We start from the raw sequence: 19,539 nt of genomic DNA, 5'->3' as shown, positions 1-19,539 counted from the left end.
GCCGGGAAGCCTCACTGGCATGCGCGGTGGCGCCCGGCCTCAGCGATGGAGCATGCGCAGTGGAGCGCTAACGGCGCCATTTTGGGAAGAGGCGGCATTTTTTCCCCCGTTTCAAACGTTTTGCGGGCGAGAGGAGGAGGCGCCGACCGAAGCGGGTAAGCGGCTCTCTTCCTCCTGGGGAGTCGCCAGACACGCGTTATTGCCCGGCGACGGGTTCACACGCGGTGAGGCGACGCGCGACGGTCCGCGGAAACACGCGTGTCGCGGGTTCAGACGTGCGCGTTCGCATCTTGCGCCCCTCGCGCGAGAAGCGTACGCTTTCGACCCTCTGAGGAGGATTGAGGGAGATTTCGGGACGATGAATGTGGGTTCCGAATCCGTACTAGGGCTAGGCCAAAATTTAGCCTCTAGCCTACCTCACAGGGCTGTTGTGAGGGTGACATTGGGAGGAGGAGAACCACGTGCGCCATCCCGAGCTCCTTGGGAGATAAAGGCATCACGTATATAAATGAAATAAAATAAGTAAAATAAGCAGTTATTGGGGAAAAGTAAAAATGTAACAAATAAAATAGTTGCATGCAATAAGTAAAATAAATTATTATTATTATTATTTATTGAATTTATATACCACCCTATTCCTGGGGGTCTCAGGTGATTTTACTCACAGAGTAAAATCGATATAAAACCACAAAATACATAATAAAAATAAAAACAACCCCCCCCGACACACACACACAAAAAGCACATTTTAAAAGGGCATAGGGATGTAAATCAGATCAACCAAAGGCCTGGTTAAAAAGGAACGTTTTTGCCTGGCGCTTAAAGTTGTATAATGAAAGTAAGTAAAATAAACAGTTATTGGGAAGAAAGAAAAAAATGTAATAAATAAAATAGTTATTGGAAAATTCTTATAAGAAGCAGTCAAGCTTCTTGTGACGCATTAAGGAAGACCTGATTCAGTCCAGCCCATGCCTGCTTTTATTTGTGTTTTTACATACAGTTCAAAAAGAATAAGAATAAAAGGAGAAAAATTAAAACGGTAATCCAAGGGGACACAACAGAAAACACCTAAGGGCTTCCCTTCCTCTCCTTCTCTGGCGTCTTCTCTTTTCCCTCCCTTCTGAATACAGTGGTACCTTGGTTTACGAACCTAATCCGTTCCGGAAGTCCGTTCTTAAACCAAAGCGTTCTTAAACCAAGGCGTGCTTTCCCATAGCAGTGGGGGACTCAATTTACAAATGGAACACACTCAACAGGAAGCAGAACATGTTCTGCTTCCAAGGCAACGTTCACAAACCAAAACATCTACTTCCAGGTTTGCACCGTTATTAATCCAAGTTGTTCATAAACTGCTTCCAGGTGGGAGGATGGATAAGACTGCAGCCATAAAGTGGTGAAGTTTGGTTGGATTCCAGCTTCTTGTACTTACCTGGGAGCAAGTAAAGCTTTGGCATAGGTGTTCCTGGGGTTTTGCTGCTGCTGCCTTAGCAGGAGGACCTACTTAAATAGCATGTCACTCACCTGGGAGGATTCGATTGGATTTGATATTTGTGTCCTGCTTCTCCAACAACAAACATTGAGTTCAGAGTGCCCAGCTTGTAAGAAACCAAAACACGTTTTCAGTGTCTGTTTGTCTCGGGAGACAATGGAGGAGTGTGCCTTTGCAGGTGAGGTCAAGCTTGCAGCACCTGCTGTGTCTGTAGCGACCGATACAGGAAAGTCATGTTTTGCTGCAGCTGGGGTAGATGAAAGTATCCTGTTCTGCTGCTGCAGATGCACCATGGTTTTCTTCTCTCTGCACTCGTTGGTCCTCTGGTCACTGCTGTGGATACACAACTTGGCTGTCTGTCTCCAGGCACTACGATCCTGCAAGGGATTCTCATATGGTGGGATTAATGTTGTCAGCCTTCATGTCACACTTTCAAACAGGCTTTGTAACAGAGAGTCGGTCCGGCAACAGGTCTGGCTTCTGAATCCACGACATTTATTAATTCTCAGCATGGCTGACTCACTGGTTTTCTCACTTGCTGTCATTTTTCAGAAACATGTCTAGCGGTTCCAGGAATCCAATTTGGTGAAATATGTAATGGCTTGCTTGATTAAAAAAGGCAGCGTCTACTCTCCGGAATCAACTGTTTCTTGTCTTCTGGCAGATTGTAGCCTTAGCAATAGTAGTTGCTCCTTGAAATCCCACAGTTCAATTCAGTACAAGGACAGGCTCTATAGGTCTGCATCTCAAGCATTGGAGGCCTATATTGAAGATTTCGATCTCAGCCTTGCGTCGCCAGAAGTAAGACCTGGAAAAATCTGCATTACGCAGAGTACTCGTAAAGACCTAAGGTCCTCGGAGGACAGTTTCAAGCGCAAATATGGTATGTGAGTGTTTTTCCATTTGTGTCAGGCAAAACCTTGGCCCCTGTTAAGGGTCGCTGGAGAGTGGCAGATGATGCACATTTTTTATTGCTTAGCTTACCTAATTTTGATCTTATTTGCATTTCCTATCTTGTGATGCTTAGGCGGCTTCCAGTGAGAGATAAGTGGCAAGTTTGTATATAGGATTAAAGTGAAATATAACACTCCACAAATGAGAAACATTGTAATAACATTAATAACTTTATAACATTGCTTAAGAAAGGGGTCATATTTCTGTTACAGCAGCTACTAGTCATTTCTTTTGTACGTTCATGTTAGATGATATGAATAATGTAGCAGTTAAGACTAACTTAAGTGTTTTGGTTTAAGCAATGGATGTATTTTTATACTGCTTTTCATACAATTATTGCCTTTTAAAGTGGCTGTCATCAGTAATAAAAGAGAGGGGCTGTCATCATTAGACTTACAAGCTAAAAAGAGAGAGACACTAAAAAGGGGGAGTGGATGGAAAAGGTAGAAGAGGGTGCTCAGTTCTTCAAGGGTAGAACAAAGTGGGCATTTATATCCAGGACAGGACAGGTTGATTTTTCCTTGCTGGTGCTCCTGCTTGAATAGCAATTACTTGATGGTCAGATTGTACTTTCCCCTTGTTTCTGCAATTCAGGAGCAACATGCTTTCAGGCAAGGAGAAGGAAGCAAGCTCTCTGTAGCTGCTCCTTCTGTGGTGATTTATCGGACCAGATTGGTCTCTCGCTTGCTTGATATTATACTAGGGAGGCAGCTTCCCAGTGCCCCTCGGCCACATTGCTGGAGGCAGAAGCCAGTGTTTTCTTCCCTTCTGCTCTACAGTCCCAGGACAGCTATCAGCTGGATTTGCATGATCTTTCAGGTGGGAGAGGGGGAAGTGACAACACAGAACTTAGAATTGTAGCCTGAAAGTTTCGGGCATGTGGCTTTTAGTTAATGTTAGTGAAGAACTGATCATACAAACAGTGAACAGTTTTGTTGCACATGAGTAATATGTCTGATTAAGCATTTTCATAGGAAGTGGCTGTTTCTATGAGCAAAGATTACCTGCATTTGCTGGCTGCACCCCTCAAAGAAGCAGCCGTTCCAACTTCCGTGAGAATTTTAATGGACATTACGTTACTCTTGCAAGTAGATCACTCTTGTGTGCAGTTATTTGCACTATGTCTTCTCATAAGCAATTCCCACAGAGTTCATTGAGCAACCTTAATATATTTCTAGTAAAATTGCACCTTTCTAACATCTTTTAGCAGGGACGTGGGTGGTGCTGTGGGTTAAACCACAGAGCCTAGGACTTGCCGATCAGAAGGTCGGCGGTTCGAATCCCCGCGATGGGGGTGAGCTCCCATTTCTCGGTCCCTGTTCCTGCCAACCTAGCAGTTCCAAAGCACGTCAAAGTGCAAGTAGATAAATAGGTACTGCTCCGGCGGGAAGATAAACGGCGTTTCTGTGTGTGGCTCTGGTTCACCAGAAGCAGCTTAGTCATGTTGGCCACATGACCCGGAAGCTGTACGCTGGCTCCCTCGGCCAGTAAAGCGAGATGAGCGCCGCAACCCCAGAGTCGGCCACGACTGGACCTAATGGTCAGGGGTCCCTTTACTTTACCTAACATCTTTTAAATGAGTTTATGTTGCTGGTTGTTGTTTTTTACAGTTTTTTAATGTGACATCTTTCTCTCTCTCTTTCTTCTTGTTTTTCAGCTTTGGAGAAATTTGAGCAGCAAGCCATATTAGGGTCAGTTGTGCCCCATCTGAGGAGAAAAAATGCCTATGATGCAGATATGCTTAGTCTCACTACCGATGATCTTTTAGCATTTCCTGCAGATGGTTCTTTACCTTTTATCCATGCTGCTGCCTTAAGACCTGTGCCTCAAAGTATCAACCAGAACAGGAAGTCGTTGACAGCATCTGCTTCCTGTGCTCATGAGGCTTCATCCTTTGGCAATGAAAAAGTATCGAATTTTCCTGAAAATCCAAGTTCCCCTCCATATCAACACTCTAGCAGAAATGTGTACACACAACACAGATTTCAGAGATATGACTCTGGGCATTCTGTGAAGGACCAGCTCATGGAAGAAGACAACTCAGAGTCTGTATTTCATAAGAACTATCCAAGGTGGCTTACAAGCCAGAAATCTGACCTAAGTGTTTCAGGGATAAGCAGCATTCCCAGTTTCAAGTATCCAGTCTGGCTGAAGAGTCATAATCTCTTGCCAGAGTCAAGCAATGAAAGTTCTACCTGGGCACCAGGTGGAGAGGACGGTACCACATTTTTGGAAAATAGCAAGAGACTGATGAGGAGTCAAAATGATGTGGAAAGGTCAAACCATCCTGGACGTTCTGGACATAACAATTTGTTGGACCAACAACATGAGCATGAAGTTCAGAGAAACTGCCACTATGATATTCCAAGTGCCTATTTCACACCTCAGGGCTTAAAACACAGGCATTCAATTACAGGTAACTCACAGGTGCACTTCATTTGGTGGTCAACAAGTTTTTGAAGCATGTGGTGATCATGAAGCCAGACTGTTTCTTACATGTTTTCATAGAGAGTAAAACAACTTTCTGCTACCTTATACCCATTGGCCTGATTCAGAAACAATACTGCCCAATCCCTAGCCATGGTTGGGTGTCAGTAGTGTAAGCTCACATACTCCTCCTGACTTCCATTATAATATCTGAGTTAACCACAGTTAGCATATGGTGTAGCCTGTGTTTTCACTAACCATAGTTAGCACCAAACCACAGTTTAAAACCATGATTTTAAGTGGATCTCTAAATGGTGGTTTGGACTTACTGTGATTAGAAATAATCAGAACTTAAAACAGCAGCAGAAATGATAGAAACTAATAAAACCTATGCATTATTTAAAAACTTGGGTGAACTGCATGGTTTTAGCTTGTTTTTCATAATGAAATATTCTGTAATAAATTATTTTATTGTTGGGAGTACTTTAAAGTACTGGGGAGGCCCAGCCAGATGGGCGGGGTATAAATAATAAATTATTATTATTAAATTATTATTAAATCTTATTTGATCTATAACTTTTATCTGTAAGCTGCCCAGAGTTTGATTTTTATTACAGAAAGCATGATACAGTATAAGTCAGTGAGAGAAACGTTGCAAATTCTGACATGCCATTCTGAAATTGGAGGAGCAGCCAGTATTTTCTAATTGGCTGTAGCTAGACTCACTCACGTTGTCAATTAGATGGGTCAGTCTAATTGAAAAAGGCCTCTTAAGTATATTCATAACACCATTCGGGGTGTTGAGGTCTGTGACATTTTTGTGCCACTGTCAAATGCATACAAAAACAGCGGCCATTCATGACAGCAGTAATTAGCATGGCTGCTGTTGCCAATGATCACTGTTCTTAATTCTATACATTTGACCTAAGATAAGAACAGTGACCATTCATAACAGCAGTCTCACTAATTACTGATGTTATGAATGGTCACAGTCCTGATCTTGTATACATTTGTCCTTTGCATAACTGTCAAAGGCCTACTGGATTCCACTTATTTCATGGCCTTTGGTCCTGCTGTTTACATTTTCTCTCTCTTACCCAGTGTTTGTCTCTGTCTGCCAAATGAGGATAACATTTCACACACACCTAACCCTGCTTCCTTGTAAGCCCCATTTAAATCAAAATAACTTACTCCTGAAGAGACATAGTTATGAATGGACTGTGCTCTTACTTTAACACAGTATACTTCTTTTTATTGTAGCAGATCTTCTCAACACAAAACTGTTATAACTTTAGATACGTATGTTTATTTTGATTAACATGCAGTACAGTCATACCTTGGTTGATGAACGGAATCCGTTCCGGAAGTCCATTGGACTTCCAAAACATTCGCAAATCAAGTTGCGGCTTCCGATTGGCTGATTGGCCCCCAAAACAATGCCAACAGCTGAAATGGATGTTCAGGTTCCAAAGAACACTCACAAACCGGAACACTCACTTCTGGGTTTGCCAACCAAGGTACAACTGTATACACCAGATGTGAATTCAAGGTGACTTGCATTTAATTGTTATTTTCAATAAATGATTGCAGATGAGGGTACTGATCTAATACTTCAGAAGACAAGAGGGACTCAGGAGACTTCTGCTGACGAATTAACCAATGCGCTGAAAAATGATGGCAGCCCTTGTACAGTGGATGTGTTAGAAGCAGAACGATCATGGGATAATGTTCCTATTGGTTTGTGAGTAAACAAGACATACACATAGCTTTGTTATGAAAGCATATCAAGGATATATCAGTTTAACGTTCAAGAGTATGGTTCTTCACCATCTTAATTTGTACAGCAGACCTCCAACTGGCCTGAGCATGAGCAGTACCTAGGGACAGTCTTCTGCAATGAACTCCTGGTATTTTTCAGAGGACATAATAAGTGCTGGATCAGGCTAGTGGCCCATCTAACCTGGCATCCAGTTTCCCACAGTGACTAAATGTCTACAGGAAGCCCATATTCAGACCAGTGTTAGAAGCTGATTGCCAAATGGAACCTTAAACCTGGGTTATGGTAGCCACAATGGAATGTCTAGGTGCCTTTTTGGCTGTGATTTTTTTTAGAAAAAGTATTATTAATTTCATTTCTAAACCACTTTTTATTTTAAAGGGAAAAAATCTTTTTTTTTTAATAAAAATTTTATTGGGTTTTTACATTTTATAAAGACACACACACACAAAAAGACAAAGACAACACATATACAATTTCATACCCTTACTTTCTTTACCCTCTTTCCTTGGCTTCCCCCACCCCCTCTTCAGACATCCCAATTCCAATAATTATTTCAGCAAGTTCTTGTCTATCATCTTAAACATATTGTTATTATTTTTAAAACTTAACTCTTTTTACTTATAAGCATTTAACTTTTCCATTTCCAATTCTCTTATAAACATTAAATCCTTTTTCTAAGGTCGACCTAACTTCCCTTCCACGAATTTCTCCCTTTATTATATTAATTATAGGTCACATTGGCCAAATACAAAAGTCATAAAATTTTGAAATTCTATTCTCCCCTCCCTCCCTACCCCAGTTTCCATCCCTTCCCAAGCAAATGTCCAAAAACAGTTCCTAGCCCGGATTCCTCACATCCGAGGCCTTCAATTCTCTGTCAGTCTCTCTCTGCCAATTTTGTTGGTAGTCCTTTTTGTTGGTCCTCAGGTCTCGAAGAAGTTCTGTCACAGTCACATCAAATTTTCTTCCATCCAAAATGTTTAAAAGCAATTGCCTCAAAAGATCAGCTGCTCTCCCATACTCAAAAAAGGAAATCTCGATCATATTTCTTTATTCTTTTGAATTCCAGTGTTCCAAGTACTCCAGGGACTTCCTTCTTCATCTTTCTCATCTTTCGCAGATTTGTAATCCAGAGATCTTCTTCCTTATTTTCTGACAATATAGGCTTTTGGTTGGTATTTATTTGGTTGGTATTTTCCACCTGAACTATCTCCACTCCTTCTTTCCTCTCCATCCATTCCAAAAATATCTCTTCTGGTTCAGCTGCAGATTTTTTGTCAGTCGAATCCTTTGTGCACTCAGCAGAGTTGTTTGTTTTAGAGTTCAAGGTCATAAGTTCTTTGTTCATAGCCGTACTCTGCTCTTGCAGAATTCCCACGAGAAAGAACATTTTTTCTATTTCTGCCAGTAATTTTCCCTCTGCAGCCATTGTAATGTCTCTAGTTCCCCCTAGGGGGATTCCAATTGCTTAATAGTCCTTTTCCAACAATCCGTTACTTTATTATTTATTACTACTTTGTTTCCAACCACCTCAATTCAAATGTATCACCTTTAGTTCAGAGAGTTATTAGATAGCAAAATTCTTAACTTTAACCGCCCGTTTGACAGCTCCTTTGACAGCTGTCAAACTCCTTATTCTTTTTCCTCCGGCACCCACACAGGACGCTCCCGGGTTCGGGGGGGGGGGGTTTACACAAAAAGTTCCAAAATTCCTCCCTTTCTCTCCAGCACAAAGACTTCTCCTGTCAAATTCATGGAAAGATCTTTTATCTGACAAAACAACAATCTCTCCACCTTAGTTCTCCGATCCTTGCTTTAGGTCGTTTGTAGATGGGGGGGGTGCGGACTTCCCTTTAGCACATCCCCCGGTCGTGCCGAATTCAAAGATGAAAATTTTTCAGTCCAGATTCCATTCTACTCACGGGTTGTTTATTTTCCAGTCCAAATTTTGGGAAGAAAGTCAGCGCTCTCCGGCCATGGCTCGCGGCTTCACTCCACTGAAGTAGCGGTCTACTCACAGCACCACGCCACTCTCCGTACCCTCTCCGTAGCCTTTAAAAAGGCTCTTCGTGGGTCGGGGAGGGCGCTTAAGGTGCCCACCGAGTCACCAAGTCCGCAGGCTTCCGCGCCTGCGGTTTCTAAGGGTCCCCGCGTCGCCGGCGCGGCAGGACCCGTCCTCAGCAGAGCCGATTCCCTCCGGAGCTCGGAGGGAATCCGCCATTCACCGATCGCGCTAACCCGGAAGTCCTAAAGGGAAAAAATCTCAAAGCTGTTTACAACACATTAAAACATAAAACAATCCAGAATAAAATAAATTGAAGCTTCAAGGAAAATATTCCAGATCCTTCTCTAAGTAACATTTTGCTTTCCTCATATTTATTTACCTATTTAATTTATAGAACTGCCCCATAGCAGAGCTATTCTAGGAAGCCAGTGGTTAGAGTGTTACACTAGGACCTGGGATAGCAGAGTGCAAATCCCCACTCAGTCATGAAGCTCACTGGATGACCGTGAGCCAGTCAAAGGCTCTTAACCTACCTCACAGGGTCGTTGTAGAGGTGATGGCCGGGGTGTGAGTCATCCCTGAGAATTTTTCTCGCTCTCCTAAAGCAACAATCCCTTGCGATGTCATCTAGCGGGCTCAGGGGACAGCCCATGATATCATGTGCTGTGTTCACCACCCTCTGTAGAGACTTTCTGTCCGTGGCTGTTGAGGCAGCATACCACACTGTGATACGATATGAGAGGACACTTTCTACTATGGACCAGTAGAAGGAGTTCGGGACGCAGGTGGCGCTGTGGGTTAAAGCCTCAGCGCCTAGGACTTGCCGATCGAAAGGTCGGCGGTTCGAATCCCTGCGGCGGGGTGCGCTCCCGCTGCTCAGTCCCAGCGCCTGCCAACCTAGCAGTTCGAAAGCACCTCCGGGTGCAAGTAGATAAATAGGGACCGCTTACTAGCGGGAAGGTAAACGGCGTTTCCGTGTGCGGCTCTGGCTCGCCAGAGCAGCGATGTCACGCTGGCCACGTGACCCGGAAGTGTCTCCGGACAGCGCTGGCCCCTGGCCTCTTGAGTGAGATGGGCGCACAACCCCAGAGTCTGTCAAGACTGGCCCGTACGGGCAGGGGTACCTTTACCTTTTACCTTTAGAAGGAGTTCATCAGTTGTTGTTTAACATTATTCTTTTGCAACACCCTGAGGAAATGGAGTCTCTGTTGGGCCTTTCTGACCACATAAGTTATATTGATTTTCCAAGTGAGGTCCTCACTAAGGTAAACTCCCAAGAATTTAAAGTATGAGACTCTCTCCACACAGCCCCCCCCCCCCCAGTATACAATGGGGCAGGTTCCCCTCTCTTCCTCTGGAAGTCCAACACCATCTCCTTTGTCTTACTAATATTTAGGTGCAAGTTATTCTCTAAGCACCATGTAGATACTTATTGAACCTCACCCCTGTACGCCGATTCATCTCCACCTGTAATTAGACCCATTAGGGTAGTATCATCTGCAAACTTAATAATTACTGTGGATGGATCAAATGATATGCAGTCATATGTGTACAAAGAGTACAGGTAGGGACTTAGCACACATCCCTGTGTGGTGCCAGTGCTAAGCTTCAGGGAAGTGTATATAACAGTCCCAATCCTCACTGTTTGTGTCCGATCCCTCAAAAAGTCTTTAATCCAGTCACAGATGGTAGAAGAAAGGTCCAGATCCGTCAGCTTTTAAATAAGAATGTCCGGGAGGATGGTTTTAAAAGCCAAGCTATAATCAATAAACATTCTATGCTATGGAAAAGCTGTTTTGTTAAGTGCATTAAAAAAAAATCAGCCATTTAACTCTGCTTACAGAAACAAAAACATCACCAAATCATAACACCCACAGAATATTAATGCTAATTGATACCAATGTTGTTATACTATCTGACTTTCAGGACTGTTTTTGACTGAAAAAGTCTCCGACTGGTTTGTATACAGCTATGCTAAAATATTTTTGAGAATGAAAAACTATTTCAGACGAGACATTAAGCTCCAGATATCTGTCTACAGGAAAACTCCAGTACCTGTGTGTTGTGAGGAGGAGACCTTTCCGCAAAACCCCAAAGCAGGCATTGTTAATGAATTTTTGGAAGATTGCTTAAAGAACGTTAGGCAGGTAGGTTAAAAGTGAAGCTTGAGTGAAGAGCATTGTTGGCATCCATCTGTCTCGAGAGACAATGGAGTGTGCCGTCCAGGGGTCCTTTACCTTTAACATATAACATATAGTACTAAAATGGAAAAACAGCCCTCCCAAGCACATTCCTAAAGAAACTTATGAAATCCTGTTAATAGAGATCTGGAGCTAAGGTGGAAAATTGCCACTTAAATCACAATCCTGAACTTCACAGGGGAGGATAACATTTTCAACTGCTATATTGAGTTCAATGTCCTTTGATTACAATATATTTCTTTATTTCCAGGAGGACACATTCTCTGGAGGGAATCATCATGGCCCCGTGGAAGCTTTGAAGCTAATGCTGTTTAATCTTCAAGCAGTTCAGCACAGCTTTAACCAGAACAAAACTGCTGGACAAAAAGAGGAATTGAAGAAAGTAAATTCTTTCATTTTGAATGAAACTCCCCTTGATGTTTAATTATTTTCTATATTTTTACCCCCTCTCTTGAAAAGACTGACTGAAAAATTGAGGCATAACTATCTAAATTCAAAATGACCTGGAAATAAAACCACATGCAGAAATGTTTAGCGTACAAAGCCTCTTAGGTGACTGGTGATTCTGTTTTGATGGAGATGGAGAACGGTAGCACAAAACTTGATCTGCTAAATGACTGAGAAGGATTGTAAAGCACTTGGCATGCTAAAATGCTATATACAATGCCATTGCATGTGAGCTTTATTTTATTTTTTAAAAGCATACACAAAAACCTACCATTGTGCCTGTAAACATGAACCCGGGGCGTTTAAACAGTGGCCCTTGATGCTACTTGCCTGAGCCAAGCAGTTAGATAATAGAAATATTGCTATAAGTATTTGTATAAGTGCTCATCATCCTTCACATACACTATTTCATTTATTCTTGGCAACAACTGTTTAAGTAGGCCGGTATTATCATTATCTTCAGTGGCACTTTATGAAATATAAGAATCCAAGTATCTGCCCTGAAGCGTATATAGTCTAAAATATGATTCAGAGAAAGGTGCGGAAAGTGTAGCAGGGATAAAACGGGACAAAAAACCATGTTGCTTCAGTTGCTTAATCCTAGACTTTATGGAGCACGGAGATTGTATAAAAGCAGAAAAGTTTGGATTTAATGAGAAATTTGAAGTAAGAGAGGGGGTTTGTTATTATGGGTGAGCACTAAGGCACCAAGTAAGTTCATGGCCAAAATAAGTTTTTTTTTGGGGGGGAAGGGACGACAAGAGGGGCAGGCCGCAAGCTGGAGTTTGAAAGCAGCAATTTCTTATCTGAAGATTGCCCAGTACATTTTGATGAGAGAAGGTCTTCCTGTGTCTTTTAATTGGAGCACCTGTTAAAATAACTCACGCAAAATTAATTGCTGCTTCCAAACACCAGCACCAGCTTACTTCTCAAAATCCAGCTTTTGGCACAACTCCCGTTCCTTCTGTAACTGTTAATATTTACTGCTGAATTGTTTCTGTTACGGCTTTACAATTAAAAAGGATGTGCTATTTTGCACAATGGCTTATATACAGGTTGTTTGCCGCCTCGAGCCACAAATTGTTGGAAAGGCAGGATTAAAGAGCCTTAAATGAATACATAAGCCCAAGTACATGTAACTAGCTTGAAGCTGTTCCCCTCCTTTCTGTTTTCATTGTTTGTGCTGCTGCTGCTGCCAAGGTGTGATTTGAGCCAGGGACTTCCTGGCTCACAGTGTTAGCAACTACATTTCACCAACACTGCAGCATGTTTTAAGTAAAAAGATAGGGAAAGCCCTGTTGGTTCAGGCCCATGGTCCATCCAATTAGGCATCCTGGTCTCACAGTGGCCAACCAGAAGCCTATGGGAAGCCCAAAACAACGGCAAGGCTGATACTGTATTTTTCTTTTAAAACGTATACCTAATTTTTCTGTACTGTGCCAGTGATGGCATATACTAGCGGGCCCCTCATTCTGAATACATTACATTCCCAGAAAATAGTTCGCTAGGCAAGTGTTTGCATAACAAGCTAATGCTTTCCATTAATTCCTATGGGAGCATTTCTAATCCGTGGTATCTCTGATTTCCCTCCCTCCCTGATTTCTGCCTGAAACTTCTGCAGCCAATCAGCAAAAGCCAAACAAAGGGAAAACTGATATGTCTTATCTCACCTGTTTCCTGATTTGTCTGATTTCTCTTCCTCTGTCCATGGTTTCTGCCTAAAATGGCTGCCACCGACCAGCAAAACACAAGAAAGGAAGTGGACAAACTCTGGCTGTTTGAAGTTATCTGAATCAGCCATTTGTTTAGTGACGTTTGGGTATAATTATTTGCTTTTGGATAACGAACATTCCGATGGAGGGACCCGTGTTCAGTATATTGCTTGGGATTCTGCTTATATTCTGATAAAACAGTTGTGCTTATTTGCTTATTCATAAGGAAATTTTAAACTTTTTCTCTGTACCTCCCAAGAGAGAAAGAAAGGATGTTCAGAAAGAAATGTGCCCTTGAGCAATGCTGCTAAAGCAAACCTTGCTTCTTTTTCAGACTTTTTTAGATGAAGATGTGGAATTTAAACTGCATGGTCATGATATCATCCCTGTAAAATCACTCCAGAGGTAAGGAGGCTGAGATCCCCAGACCTAAGTCTTGGCCCCAAACCCAATTACACAAATTAGTTCCAAATTAATACAATTTTGTTAAGAGGGCTGCCATGCATCATTCTTGATGAATCCTTATGATCTAATATTGCTGCATGTCATATTCTTATTTATTTCTATTACGTTTCATTTTTCAAAACTGATGATTTTCTATTCGTGTTACTATATTATTCAACTTCCAAAATAAGAGCTTCAAGTGAGGAACCATAGCTTTTTCTTTTTCATCCTGCATGTGCCACATCCCAAAATCAGTTGTTAGTTTCTTGGCCTTATATGCCTTGCTGATGTTTTCCATTTTCCTGTGGCATTTGGGGCTTTCTCCTTACTCCCACTGCTTTTGTATTCCAGTCTGGTTGGTGCGGAGCTGCAACTTCAAGGTTAAACAGGCTCAGCTCCTTCCCATAATACTCAAGCAGTTCCAAATCAACCACAGCAGATCCCTCCCTTCCACTGGCAACTAATCAACAAGTTCTAGACATTCCCCATATCTTCCTCCTACTGGGAAGGGAGCGGAAAGGCGGTGCCATTCCTCTTCCAACATCCCAAAAGCCCTCACACTGCTTTCCTTTCACTGCTACTATACCATTTTTCTTTTTTCTTTCTTTTTTAAAGGTTATATCTCAACATCTCTACGATTTCTTTCAGTCTTTTTTTTTGGGGGGGGGGGTAGGCGCTAACTCCCAGTGACAACCTTCCAAACAAAGCAACCAGGCTCTCCCCCTCTTTACTCCTTTCAAGTCGCACTCTGCTTTACATCTTCTTTTAAATCTCATCCTCACATGTAAAATTCGATATTAGGAGAGGGTTGCCGAATCATAAGTGTAAAAACTTCCATAAAATATCAGAGAGCCCCCCTCTCCTCCATCCACCTCCAGCACAAGATAGAATTTTCTCCTGATTTCACACCTCAGTTGCATGCAGCTGATTGTTTCTCAGTTATTATGTCCATTTCTTCCGATGCGCACCTTAATGCCATTTAAAACCCAGTTATAAGGAGAACCTCTGCATCTAATGGTGATTTGGGGGTGGGGTTCACATCAGGCTGTAAGTGCATAGTACCCATGGCCTCCACCTGTCCCCACGCTGATCTGTACAGGGGCAATTGAGGTGATGACTGGTTGCCAATACCTCCTGTACCCCGAGAGGCTTACAGGGGATTGTTTAACCCTTCCATTCCCATTTTTCAGCTTGTGCCTGTCTCCGATGTTGAGAGAGCCATCGCCATGGGGCGGGACAGGAACTAGAAGCCTGGTTTGAATGGTTTTCTCTTCCCCACCTGCACCCTCTTCATGGGGAAGGAAAATAAAGGAAAACTGGGGCTTCTTCAGGCTTGAGCCTTTGTCACAGCTCTTACGAGCTGCAACAGGACTGCCTGCTTAGAGAATTTTAAAGTTGTGAGCTGGGACTTCTTTTCCTTACATCCATCCATCGGCTTCCTTATTTTCTGCACTAATTATTTATTTCTGAGCCATACTGTTAAATCTGGGTTGGGTATGGTATAACGTAACAGGTTGAAAGCAAGCTTATCTGAAAGTGTAGCCCACTCATATAAACTTAACTTACTCCATTGCGGAGTAAAAGAAACGCATTGAAGTTTGGGGGCCTCAACTTAAGTCTATCACAGCCTGCTTATAGGTTTTCTGGAGGCATCTGGCCACCGCCAGAAGCAGGATGCTGGGGTAGACGGATCTTTTGGGCTGATATAGAAGGGATCCTATGCATTAAAAGAGCGCCAGCAGATCACTAAAACCTTGGTTCAACACATCGTTAATGGGCTGATCTGATGTGCTCTGAGAAACCAAAGGAAGAACAGCCTCGGTCCTGTATGCCTGAAGGAGCGTCTCCACCCCCATCGTTCAGCCTGGACACTGAGGTCCAGCACCGAGGGCCTTCTGGCGGTTCCCTCATTGCGAGAAGTGAGGTTACAGGGAACCCGACAGAGGGCCTTCTCAGTAGTGGCGCCCACCCTGCGGAACACCCTCCCTTCAGATGTGAAGGAAATAAGCAGCTATCTTATCTTTAAAAGACATCTGAAGGAAGCCCTGTGTAGGGAAATTTTTAATATTTAATGCTGTATTGTATTAACACTCGATTGGGAGCCGCCCAGAGTGGCTGGGGAAACTCAGCCAGATGGGCGGGGTATAAATAATAAATTATTGTTATTATATAACACTACTATGCACAGAGATTGATGCTCATACATCTGTTTTGCTTTGTTTATAGGGCTTTACATCATTTATCTCGACTTAAAGGTCTGGTTGATGATACAAGTGGCAAAGAACAACCAAAAAACGGTTATCAAGACATGAAGCATACATTGTCGTAAATCTGTGAACTGGGGGGAATTCCTAGGGCAGTCTCTTAATCAAGACCTGGACATTCATGGGATAAATACTTCTCAGACTAGAGCGTATGCTCTACTTCAGCTGAACTGTGGTTTGGTGGATGTTCTCTATTGAAAATCTTTTGACTTTTCAAAAACTTGCACAAGCACATTGAATGGGCTGGTGGCACTGAGTTGAATTTGGGGCTCCCTCTTCTTTTCCACTCCCACAGGCAACTGGCTTCATCCATGCTTTACGCCATACCAAGCCTTTGCAAGCCCCCTGCGTTCTGTGCAGCATGAGTTGTTTGGGGAAAGCCAGCTCTAAAACCTTGCTTGAATTCTAAGGTTTCACTGTTCTCCAGCACAACAGAGACAAGGTCCAAAGGATTAAGTGTCACCCACAGGCTATCAAAGCTAACCTTGGGAATGCAGGAAATCAAGATCATCAAACGAGAACGTTGCAACAGCCTTATTGCAGAAATTGCTTTTTGTTTGTCGATTCACTGTGTTTACACAGGTGGGAGGGTGATCTTCAGAATACAAGCTGCTTTCCTTTCATTTCTAATCATGCTTGGCATCATAGGATTAAATTTCAGCATAGTAAAAAATATACCGGAGGTTTCTAGGATGGCACATTCTGGGAAACCATAATAGTCAAGCTGTGATGTCTCCCGCTTTCTGTCTGGAAGTGCCATGCTATAGGCTTGGGGAACTATGGTGAAATCCAGGAGTTTTCATAGAAATGCGTATTATAGCTCTTGTTCTTGAGAATGAGGGCAGTTAAAAATGTACGTTCTCACAAAGTATAGCCATATGAAGTGACTCAAATACCTTTAAAAGTGCCTTTTCCCACATAGGTTGGAATATCATTTGTTGCTCCAAGACTGTTGGAATATTTTTTAAAAAAAATATATAAAGATTGATGCCGCTGGTGCCAGACATTTGGCTATATTTTCAGCTAATGTTACCATCCCTAATCCTTAAACTTGAATAAAAAATGTCCAGTGTCTCTTTCAGTGCAACCCTAAGCATGCCTGTTCTGCTGTCTTAACTGAGGGTCTACCATCATGAACTTGGTCTGTTGGGCTTGTGGGCCTGTGCTGAAATTTTGATGCCCAAATTTCTAGCTCTTGGTCTCATGAATAAAGGACGTTCTTCATCTAACTTTTGAGATACTTGGGTGATGGATACTGTGGGTTCCAGGTTGTGTTTGGGGCTGCAGCCAAGAGGTGCTTCCCAAACAAAAAATGTGTGTGCTGTTTTTGGAAACCAGTTTGAGTTGCCTGTTTATAAAGCAAAACAAAAAAACCCCTGCTCTTTGATATGCTGAAGGAGTATATGAATTGTCCTTAAGTTGGATCAGATACCTGAGCATCAGCTGAACAATATTTTGTGTGCTTTTTCAAATCTGGGGTGGGCAGGCTTTGAGAAAACAGGACACATGTATAAGATGTTCAACATGCTAAATAAAAGTTTTGCTTATCCACCACCAGGCTTGGTTTAGAAGCCTTCCTGGTATGTTGCATTAATGGATCCTTTCTCTGATCTAATAGAGCACTAGGCAAGGGGAGAAGGTTTTTCCACAAAATCAGCAGGGAATATAATTACATGTAGTGAGTTCCTTTTGACTTAATTTCCATAGCCAGCATATTGATTATATAATTTATTTATCCAAAGTATTTTTACTTTGGCCTTCAGCCAGAAAGGTTCTTATAGTGATTTACATAAATTCAGCAAAACCCAGACAGTTGCTGCTTCCAGGTTTTCAATCTAAAATCCATGATATGAAAGGAAAATGGGATGAGGAAGGCAGAGAAAAACTGGTACCAGTTCTTTAATTTACTTAAAAGTTCTTACAGTGACTAACGGGAATGGAAACTGTTCAGGGTGAGGAGTAGCTGAATGGAGTTGGCCTCTCAGCAGAACTGATAATGTGGGCTTCACTTCCTATCTCTCCTTCTTCAGCAGCCTGAAGGAATGGCTGTCGGCAGCAGAGGGAGCCGGGACCCAGCTGGAGCTAGTTTCTTAGGGTAGTCAATGGAGTCTCCCTCTCCAATGAATTAGGAATGCAGGCTGTGTCTAAGCAGAAATATTGTTAGTGCTATTCAAATTCTGAATCATTAGGAATTCATGGCAGCAAACATCTTCATGGTTTTATTTGTGGAAACAATCATTGTGCCAAATTAACCAAACTAACTCATAAAGCAATGATCCAGTCCACAGGCAGCATAGTGTGAGGTTTCCATGTGTCAACAGAAATCTGTCTAGGTTCCTGTCCGCAGCATTCCCTACTGCATTTAAAGGCCATTAGTGTCTAGGGACATTTTTCTGCAGGGTTCCCCCCATCCGGCGGTTCGAATCCCCGCAACTGGGTGAGCTACCGTTGCTCGGTCCCAGCTCCTGTCAACCTAGCAGTTTGAAAGCATGCCAAAAAGTGCCATTAGATAAATAGGTACCGCTCCAGCAGGAAGGTAAATGGCATTTTTGTGCGCTGCTCTGGTTTTGGTGTTCCATTGCGCCAGAAGCAGCTTAGTCATGCTGGCCACATGACCTGGAAAAACCGGACAAACGCCGCTCCCTCGGCCTGTAAAGCAAGATGAGCGCTGCAGCCCCAGCGTCGTCTGCGACTGGACTTAACTGTCAGGGATCCTTTAGCTTTACCTTTTTTAGTCTTTCGGGACATTTTTCTGCAGGGTTCTCCCCATCCTGTACATGTACTTTCCCATCCATCTCACTTTAAATTAGGGCTGTCAATCAGGTGAAATAATTTTCAGTTGATTGCTTGGCTAAAAGATAGTTACTCAGTTCAGTTAGCATACTACCATTATCTTCATTGTTTTGATAGAGCATGCAATTTTACAAAAGCTACATGTCCAGTTAGGCTGACGCCAGAATCAAGATAAGCTTGATTTCAGCAAGCATGCCCATGTGCTCAGGAATCAGGATCTTGTGCTCAGCCCACATTCCTGCAGCTGGTCACATGCTGGTTTTGTTAGTGTAGTGTCAGGGAACTGCCATCGGAGGGACAGGTGGTGGAGAGGCTCCAGGAGAATAGGAGAGACTCTACAGCAGAAGAAGGAACCAGTAGGGGGAGAGCAGGAGTTCCAGCGGAAAGGGAATCGGGGGAGAGGCTCTGGGATACTTCTAGTGAGAACAGTGAGGAGGTAACAAGACCCCCTTTAGCAACCCCCACCCCTCGCCGGAAGCTGTCACGCAGAGAGTCCAGGAGGCGTATGTCAAACAGCTTTTATGTTGGAGTAAGTTCCGTAGACGCCCACTGTCGGATACTACCAGCGACTGACGGAGTCATGCTTTGGGGGCTCCGTTAGTGCCTAGGTTTGGGTGACCAGCCAAACCCCAGAGGGATCAAGCTTTTACGCACAAGCAGCTCATCATCCCATCACATGTAGGTTTCAACATCAATGTGTGGACATCCCCAGGGGTGTTTCCTTCAATGTGACCAAAATGGACCACACCAGTAGCATGGACCCCCTCCTGTGGTAATAATAGGAAACACCCTTTGTCCCATTAACATGAAATGAGGATTCATGAGTGTCAGTCAAGTTGCATTAGCTATGATGTAAATCAGAAAGAAGAAATGGATTTGAAAGTGTGTAACTGGAACAAACCAGTTCCTAACTTTGGACATGCATTGTGTGTGTTTTTTGGTCTATAGACACATTCAAATTAAATAAACCAGAAGCTTAGAAATGGTGATGTGAATTTTAACCTGCTTTAGCATCTTAAATTT

At 42.9% G+C, this 19,539-nt stretch overlaps 1 protein-coding gene across 1 annotated transcript; it reads left to right on the top strand.

The window, feature by feature from the left end:
* Window positions 1-17: 17 nt before the first annotated feature.
* On the top strand, window positions 18-17,277 carry LOC310827109 (lung adenoma susceptibility protein 2). The gene is made up of 8 exons (XM_083702814.1): window positions 18-155; window positions 2,042-2,372; window positions 4,101-4,859; window positions 6,461-6,611; window positions 10,697-10,802; window positions 11,107-11,238; window positions 13,350-13,420; window positions 15,686-17,277. The coding sequence occupies exons 2-8, from the start codon at window positions 2,087-2,089 to the stop codon at window positions 15,786-15,788; spliced, it is 1,608 nt and encodes a 535-aa protein (XP_083558940.1). The 5' UTR covers window positions 18-155; window positions 2,042-2,086; the 3' UTR covers window positions 15,789-17,277.
* The last annotated feature ends 2,262 nt before the right edge of the window (window positions 17,278-19,539 follow it).

Source organism: Podarcis gaigeae (genome assembly GCF_964106915.1).
Source record: "Podarcis gaigeae genome assembly, chromosome: 11".
NCBI classification, from domain to species: Eukaryota; Metazoa; Chordata; class Lepidosauria; order Squamata; family Lacertidae; genus Podarcis; species Podarcis gaigeae.
This window is presented reverse-complemented; position numbering and strand designations above follow the sequence as displayed.